The 9,150-nt window shown below is 47.0% G+C and overlaps 1 protein-coding gene and 1 non-coding gene across 2 annotated transcripts in view; both read right to left on the minus strand.

Annotated features, from left to right (window-relative positions):
• The window catches only part of Cops3 (COP9 signalosome subunit 3), a 42,788-nt gene extending 39,310 nt beyond the window's left edge, over window positions 1–3,478 (minus strand). Inside the window, exon 1 of the mRNA XM_013016339.1 lies at window positions 3,320–3,478. Within this exon, the coding sequence (XP_012871793.1) occupies window positions 3,320–3,374 (55 nt within the window). The 5' untranslated portion in view covers window positions 3,375–3,478. The remainder of the gene's footprint in view (window positions 1–3,319) is intronic.
• Window positions 3,479–4,264: 786 nt separating this feature from the next.
• On the minus strand, window positions 4,265–4,333 carry Trnaa-ugc. Its single transcript has one exon. It is a non-coding gene; the product is annotated as a tRNA-Ala (tRNA).
• Window positions 4,334–9,150: the final 4,817 nt, after the last annotated feature.

Below are 9,150 nucleotides of genomic sequence, written 5' to 3' on the forward strand. Positions count from 1 at the left end.
TTTTTTGGTCAGTTGTGGGGCCTGAACTCTGGGCCAGGGCTCTGTCCCTCAGCTCTTCAGCTCAAAGCTAACACTATTGACTTGAGCCACAGCGCCACTTCTGGCTTTTTCTGCTTATATGGTGCTAAGGAATTGAACCCAGGGCCTCATGCATGCGATGCAAACACTCTTCCACTGAGCCACCTTCCCAGTCCTTAAATTACATTTTTAAATTCAGTGTTTTATGAAAAACATTATTACATGCACTACAAAACAAATTAAATTTCTCCTGAGCTAATACCAACTCACCATTTTACTTTAGAATATAGTAATAGAATGAAATAGCTTCTTCCCGTTGAATTTACACTTTTGTTTAACACACTGCTCTATAACAATTTGAAACACCTGGAAATGTTCATTCCAGTCAATGATATGTGGAATTAATTGTATGTGGAATTGAATCTGACAATAACTAGGATACTATGGAAGCATAAGATAGCTAACAAGTGCAAGGCCAATGGAAGAGTCAAAAGTATATGTCATATACGTGAACCCAGTGAGAAATGTGTAGTGAAATTTTCTCTAATCAGTGAATACTGGAAATAACATTCTCTTTACTTTAGGTGCACATTAGAAAATCCTTATTACCGCAGGGCCCCAGTAGCTCATTTCTGTAATCCTAGCTACTCAGAAGGCTGAGATCTGAGGATCCTGGTTCAAAGCCAGCACAGGCAAGGTCTATGAGACACTTATCTCCACCCAACAGCTGAAAGTGGAACTGTGGCTCCAGTAACAGAGCACTAGTCTAAGCCAAAAAGTTCAGGGACAGCGCCTATGCTCTGAGTTTAAGCCCCAGAACTGGCATGAAGGAAGGAAGGAAACAAAGAAGCAAGCAAGCAAGCAAAAAGCCGAGTGGGGCTGGGAAGGTAGCACAGTGGTAGAGCACTTGCCTTGCATGCCTGAGACCCTGGGTTTGATTCCTCAGCACCACATAAGCAAAAAGAAAAAAGCCGTAAGTGGCGCTGTGGCTCAAGTGGTAGAGCGCTAGCCTTGAGCTGAAGAGCTGAGGGACAGTGCCCAGGCCCAGAGTTCAGGCCCCATGACGGGACCCAAAAAAAAAAAAAAGCCGGGTGCCTTTGGCTCATGCCTGTAATCCTAGTTACTCTGGAGGCTGAGATCTGAGGATCGCAGTTCAAAGCCAGCCCAGGCAAGAAAGTCCCTAAGACTCTTACCTCAAAAAGACCATTCAGGGGCTGGGAAGGTGGCTCAGTGGTAGAGTGCTTGCCTTGCATGCATGAGGCCCTGGGTTGGATTCCTCAGCACCACATAAGCAGAAAAAGCCGGAAGTGGGGCTGACACTCAAGTGGTAGAGTGCTAGCCTCCAGCTGAAGAACTGAGGGACAGCGCCCAGGCCCAGAGTTCAGGCCTACAAACGACCAAAAAAAAAAAAAAAAAAGAAAACTACTCAGAAAACCAGAAGTGGCACTGTGACTCAAGTGGTAGAGTACTAGCCTTGAGCTGAAGAGCTAGGGACAGCACCCAGGCCCAGAGTTCAAGTCCCACGACCGGCCCCCCCCCAAAAAAAAAGGAAAGGAAAGAGAGAAAGAAAATCCTGAGTAGCAGCAGCTGAAATAGACAGAGAAGCTGACAGCAGTGAAAGTTATTACATTTATCTCTGCTTAGCAGACTGATCCTAAAGCAGTGTCTTATACAAATTAGGAAGCAAAGCTGAAGTAAGAGACCTTCCTTAATTCTCCCAACATTCCTCTTTCATCTTGTAAATTATAGTATCGGCTTAAGAGAATTTAAAATGCGGGGTTGGGAAGGTATCTCAATGGTAGAGTGCTTGCCTCGCAAGCATGAGGTCCTGGGTTCGATTCCTCAGCACCACATAAGCAGAAAAGGCCAGAAGTGGCACTGTGGCTCAAGTGGTAGTGCACTAGCATTGAGCTGAAAAGCTGAGAGACAGTGCCCAGGCCCAGAGTTCAGGGCTCACAACCGACAAAAAGAGAGAGAGAGAAAGAGAGAGAATTTAAAATGCTCACAGAAGTTAAATGAGATTCCAACCTCAATCTTCTAGTCATATTACAACTCAGAAAGCAGAAATTATTTATGGTACAAATGACGAATGTGTCTTCAATACTAAACACATGCAAGCCTGGGCAGAAAGGATGGCCCAGGTAGTAGAGTACCTAACAAGCTAGGCCGAATTCAAGCCCCAGTACTGCCAAAACAGACAAACAAAAAAAGGTAAGCCTGTATTTGCCCTGTAAACTTCGTTTGTATCAATAGGAAGGGAAGATAGAACCATTATTTACTAAGCATGGATTCCTACAGTCAAGGACTCATACTAGATTATTTAAGCCTTACAGCAACAGTGTGGCAGACACAAAAACATCTCCTTTCTACAAATGAAGATGGGACTCAAAGTGATTAAAGGTGACTTATCCAAGGTCATACAGCTTTAGGACTTTACAACTAATGGTTGTGAATAACTTGCAGCGGTACCGATTTTATCACAAATCATAGGCACCGAGTATTTCTACAGTTTCTCCATTCAATCCCCCGAACGTCATATAATAGGGATTTATTTGCTGATGAAGAAACCGAAGCACACATAGTTAAAGGGACCTACACAGCTAATGTCAATGACTTCGACGTCAAGATTCTGTGTATTAGGATGATGAGATGATTTAGCCAAACAGCATGAAAACTAAGGGTCAGGAGCCAAGGTAACAATTCTATCCTCTAGAAATGAAGTTCTATAAGCGACAGCTCCCTTGCCATTATCTTGCAAGTCCAAAACAGGCAAGCGTGAGCCAGCCCAGGGCCGAGAGTCCAGCCAAGGAGAGGCTCCAACAAGGAGCCCAAAAAGGACTCGCCTCCTGCCGGCTCCCAGAGGCCTAGGCTAGGGGCGGCCAGGCCGCCCAAGACGGATAGGGTGCTGCACCAATCACCGAAGAGAACAGGAGACGGGCGAACCAATACGAGCTCAGGAAAAGGCCTAACGGAAGTCACGCCCCAAACTGTCAAGCGGAGCGCCGGTGGCTGGGGCCCGGGCCGGGGAGGGGAGGGGAGGGGGGGCGGGGAAGGAGTGTCCCGAGGGCCCGAAAGCGGGGAGGCTGGCGGGTGGCGACAAGGCTGAGGGCCCGGGTAAGGGTGGTGCTCACGCCCGGCCGCGTTCCCTCCCGCCCTGGTCTAAGCTCCGCCACCTTGAGCCCCTCAGGAGAAGAGGTTTAGTCTATGAAGGCGGTCCCGGCCGTCCGCGCTGGTGCCTGGGGATGCAGGCCCAACCTCGGGGTCCACCCAGGCCCAGATCTGCGACAGCCCAGGGCCTTACCTTGAGCTGAGAGCTGTCGGACACTGTTCACGAACTGCTCCAGGGCAGACGCCATGTTTCCCCGCAGGCGGCCCGAGCGGCAGGAGCAGCTCGCGCGGGAAAAGGCGGCCGCTCTGGGAGGAGGGGCCGCAGCGATACACTGGAGGGCCTTGAAGGCGATTTGACGTCACTTCCGCCTGCTCCAGCACCGCGAGATCTCACGCGGTTGGAATGCCCCCTGCTGTTTCCAAGGAAACAGTTCCGCCGCTCAACGTAACCGGAAGTTACTTCCCGCCCCGCCCATTCTTTCTTGGTTTTGGGCGCCCGTGAAAACATCTGTTCCCACGTTAAATGGAGAGTGGTCACCGCTGCTTGTAACTAAGCACGTTTTCCAGCTTGAGCTTTGCTGGGAATTTGCGTGATCTTCCTGGAAGGCAGAATGTAGGCTCTTGGTAGATGGGGTTCAAGTCCTTTCTTTCTGTTAGCAGCTTGTGATTTGAGCAAGTTACCTGGCAGTCCCCTGCCTTGCTTTTCCAATATGTAAAGATCTCAAAATGGGGGGCTGGGAGGGTGGCTCAGTGGTAGAGCGCTTGCCTTGCATGCCTGAGGCCCTGGGTTCGATTCCTCAGCACCACATAAGCAGAAAAGGCTGGAAGTGGCACTGTGGCTCAAGTAGTAGAGTGCTAGCCTTGAGCTGAAGAGCTCTGGGACAGCCCCCAGGCCCAGAGCTCAAGCCCCACACACACAAAAAAAATTGTGTTTCAAAGTATACAATCAAGAGAGGAAAAACACAACCCACAGAACAGAAGAAAAATCTGCTAACTATTCTTTTTTGGGTGGAGGGGGGGTCCGGTCGTGGGGCCTGAACTCTGGGCCTGGGCGCTGTCCCTCAGCTCTTCAGCTCAAGGCTAGCGCTCTGCCACTTGAGCCACAGCGCCACTTCCGGCCTTTTTCTTTTTGCTTATGTGGTGCTGAGGAATCGAACCCAGGACCTCTTGCATGCAAGGCAAGCGCTCTACCACTGAGCCACCTTCCCAGCCCCAACTTGCTTTCCATTCTTAACAGGGATGGAAATAAGTTGGTCGATTGGAGACAGGTACACATGACTGACTTTAGCACTGTCCTCTTACATGGACATGCTCCCTCATGATGGCGGCAGTCATCCTCGGTCTTTGATCTGTGGCAGCACTAGAGACAGATGTTTTGATTTAGAGGACACAGAGATATACATGGTTTTTAGCAAAAGATAACGTTTCAGAGAAGTAAAGCACTTCATGCTTTGACATGTTATTGATTCCAATTGTGGCTTCTGCTCTAAAGTAAGATTACATACACACACACACACACACACACACACACACACCAGGAGTAGCAGTATCTGGGACACTTACTGGAAATGCAAGTTCAGCCCTCCCCTCTCCCCCAGGCTAGACTTCTTCTTTCAGAAACAAAGGGGAGTTCACAGACTTTTTTTTTGCTTTTTCTATCTATCTATCTATATTTTTTTTCCTAGTCCTGGGGCTTGAACTCAGGGCCTGGGCACTGTCCCTGTGCTTCTTTTGCTCAAGGCTAGTGCTCTGCCACTTGAGCCACAGCGCCACTTCTTGTTTTTGCTGTGTATGTGTTACTGAGGAAACAAACCCAGGGCTTTATGCATGCTAGGCAAGCACTCTACCACTAAACCATATTCCCAGCCCAGTTCACAAGCTCTTTCAGGGAATTCTGAAGCACACCGAAGTAAGAGGTCTTATAGGTTGGGCTGGGATAAATTACACTTGCTTCAAAATACTCAAACGCAATTCTACTCTTCTGTTTTTCTCTTGAGAATAAATTGGAAGACTTGAGATTACAAAGATAACCTTGAATATATTCTGATTTTTTTTATTTTTTGTCAGTTGTGGGGCTTGAATTCAGGGCCTGGTGCTGCACCGGAGTTCTTTTGCTCAAGGCTAGTGCTCTATCACTTTGAGCCACAGCACCACTTCCAGTTTTTGAGTGGTTAATTGGAGATAAGAGTCTTACAGAGACTTTTCTGCTTGGGCTGTCTGTGAACTGCAATCCTCAGATCTAAGCCTCCTGAGTAGTTGGTATTACATGCCATGGACACTTGGCCTTATTTTTGTTCTTAAGCAGGTCATCTGGAAAACGTAGGAATTACTGGAGACAAGTCTAAAAGATAGACCACTGCCAAATCAGTGGATGAGCTGATACTTTGAATCCTTTATTCTTTCATTCTTTGAACACATATTTACTTTGTGTCAAAGAAATACAAACCCTGTGCCTCATGCTAGGGATGTATCCTTGATAGAGAAGTCCTTGGTGATATGAGGTTCTGGCTGGGAAATGAAGATAATTAGCAAGTAAACAGGACAAATTCAGAAAGTCATATGCACTGTGGAGAAAATCAAAGACAGTGATTGTCCATAGGAAGGAAAGGCAGTGATTTTTTTTGAGGTCTGAGGGTGAGAAGAAGCCACTAAAAGAGATCTGAGGCCAGAGAGTTCAAAACAGGAACATGCATGGTGAACAGAGGTCTTAAGACTCACACAAGTTTTGTGTGTTTCAGGAAGAGAAAACTGCCAGTGGGGTTAGTCTGGTGCTGGTGCAAACACTGTTCAGCCACCCCATTTCCGTGAGAAAATGCGTATGCGTGCCTCCTGGAACCAAACATTGAGCTCTGAGCACTTGGAGAGAGTGGAGCGACCCTCACTTCCCCATAACAGCAAGCCAAAATGGCCATGTGACTTAGGCTAACCCAATCAGAGGGAAGCTCTACTATCCCAGGGCTTCTGGTAACTACTATAGGACCTCTCAGGGCAGCAAGTTTATGACAAAGCGAATACAATGAACTTTTCTGTTTGTTTTTTGTGTTTTTTTTTTTTTTTGCCAGTCCTGGGGCTTGAACTCAGGGCCCTATCCCTAATCTTTTGCTCTAGGCTGACATTCTACCACTTGAGCCATGGCACCACTTCTGGCTTTTCCTGTTTATGTGGTACTCAGGAATCAAACCTAGGGCTTCAAGCATGCTAGGCAAGCACTCTACAAGGAATCCACATTCCCAGCCCAAGTTCAGGCTTACCTGCCTGCCTGCCTGCCTGCCTGCCTTCCTTCCCTGTCATGGGGCCTGAACTCTGGGCCTGGGAGCTGTCCCTCAGCTTTTCAGCTCAAGGCTAGTGCTCTACCACTTGAGCCACAATGCTACTTCCGGTTTTCTGAGTAGTTTATTGGAGGTAAGAGTCTCATGGACTTTCCTTCCTGGGCTGGCTTTGAACTGTGATCCCGAGATCTCAGCCTCTTGAATAGCTAGGATTACAGGTGTGAGCCACCAGCACCTGGCTGCTGTTATATTTTATGTCACCTCTAGATTACTTATAATCCCCAATACAATGAAAATGCTGTGGTGTTTAGGAAATAGGACCAACCCAGTATCAGAACCCCACTCAAGCTCCTCTCATGACAGCACATGAACACCCCAGCAGTCCCACAAAGCAGGTACATCTCCATGACCATGTCACCAAGACAGACCCACCCATAGGAGCTGTGCTCAGTGAAGGCTGGCAGCACAGTCAAAGGCCTTCCTACAATGGGGGGATTGGAAATCAACTATCTTTCCTGCCATGTCCACCTTTAACATTTTTAAACATACTTGAAACCGTGAAGTCTCAACAAGACACAACTGCTATTCTCAGCTCCTTCACAACAACTCAAGAGATCAGGGTTTTCCTATAGAACATTGCAACTTACAGCAAGCATAGTTTAAACTGGTTTAGAGGCTGGGAATGTGGCTTAGTGGCAAAATTTCCCCTTACCCCTTTTAAATCATGATTTATGTACTAGTTCCCTCCCTCTGCCCCTCCAGGGCTCTGGATCAAACTAGTTTTCTTTCCAGGCCTCTCTTATTTCCTTTCCGGCTGTTCTATGGGCCTACTTTCCTTACCAAGCCCCCATCAAGCACTAGCAGCTAAGGGTTGCTGGTGATGAATGACACAGACCCTGCCTCTAGACGTTTACAATCCAATGGACTGGGAATGTGGCTTAGTGGTAGAGTGCTTGCCTAGCATGCATGAAGCCCTGGGTTTGATTCCTCAGTAAGTACCAGAAGTGGTGCTGTGCTCAAGTGGTAACTTGAGCAAAAGGAGTTAGGGACAGTGCCCACAAACCTCAAGACTGGCCAAAAAATAAATGAATAAAATATTTAAAAAATAGAGAAGACCAAATAGGAATAAGATAGTTACAGCAGGGCACTGGTGGCTCATGCCTGGAATCTTATAGGAGCCTGAGATCGGAGGGTCATGATTCAGGTGGGGCTTAAACTCAAGGCCAGGGTGCTTTTGAACTCAAGACCTGCAATCTACCATTTGAGCCACAGCTCCATGTCAGTTTTTTTTTTTTTTTGGTAGTTGATTGGAGATAAGTCTCACAGAAGCCAAATACCAGTGGCTCACACCCATTAATCCTAACTCAGAAAGCTGAGATCCGAGGCTGACAGTTGGGGGCAAGTCAAGCCTCCAAGACTTACTTCTAATACCACTAGAAAACGCAAACTGGCACTGTGGCTCGAAATGGCAGAGAGTTAGCTTTGAGCCAAAAGCCAAGGACAACACCCATAACGCCTGAGTGCAAACCTCCAGGAACTGACCAACACAAACAAAAAGCATCAGCAACAAAGGTAGAGTGCTATAAAGTCCACCCGAGACCAGCTTCAGCAGTCTTGGTGTAAGATGAGAAATAACAAGAAAAATAAGTGGAGAAAAATTGAGCTAAGAGAAACTTCAAAGGCAGCAGGAAGGGTAAAGCTTCAGGGGCTTACAAAAAAAAAAAAAAAAGCAAAATTTCCACCCTTAAAAAACTTGCCTACTCCAGTACTTAGTACCACAATAAACAGTATACTGTACAAAAACGATATAGAAAGTATTAAAGCATTGGGCAAGCAGCTGTTACAACCTAAAAACATTTCTTTCTTTAAACTACTTTTAAGAAGCCGAAAACCACTCAGACTGCGTTCTCTCCCTCTAACCCTTCCCGAAGGAAGGGAAGAACGATCATCAATGGCAGAAGGCAGTTGCAGTAAAGCAACACCAAGAGCCGGCTTCACGCTCAGGAGAGAACACTACGCCTCTTCCTCGTGGTTTCGGGTGCTCTACACGATCAGTGAGATTTCTCTAGTAACGAACTATAGAAATGATCCCTGAAAGTATAGTCTTAACGAAAGGTAATCCGTCCTTCCCAAGTCAGAAAAATCAACACATATTTTGCTTACGGTGAGTCGTTCATAAATTAATATCTCCGCCCCCGGGCAAGTATAGAACTAAGCATCCTACAGGATATCTTTTGTTTTCATAATTTGCAGAGAATTTCGAACAACTTAGATTTTGCCGTCACGTCAAATTTTATGCTCATTAGCATACAGTGACTGAACAACCAATCCAATCGCTCGCCAGTTGTTTCCAACACCGCCCCCTCACTTCCGTGGCGCGTAAGGTTGCGCAGCAATACTGACGCGTACAGAGTGCGCCTTAGAGCCGAAGATAACGTTCCATGGCACAGCGCTTTACCTGTCATGTCGGATTCAATGCCCATCACCGCTTTAAACAGTAACTAAAAAGGCTGAGACTGTGGCTCAGTGGTAGAGCGCTTGCCTCACATGCGTGCAGAGAAAAGCTGGAAATGGTGCTGTGGCTCAAGTGGTAGAGCACTAGCCTTGAGCCGAAGAGCTAAGGGACAGTGCCCAGACCCCCTTGACCGACAAAAACAAATACATTTAATTAACTTTGGCAGTACTGGGGTTTGAATTCAATGAGTCCAAATACACAGAGCTAGCCTAAGTCGGGATCATCAACATTACTATTGGA

The sequence above is a fragment of the Dipodomys ordii genome, unplaced genomic scaffold (assembly GCF_000151885.1).
Source record: "Dipodomys ordii isolate 6190 unplaced genomic scaffold, Dord_2.0 Scaffold31, whole genome shotgun sequence".
NCBI classification, from domain to species: domain Eukaryota; kingdom Metazoa; phylum Chordata; class Mammalia; order Rodentia; family Heteromyidae; genus Dipodomys; species Dipodomys ordii.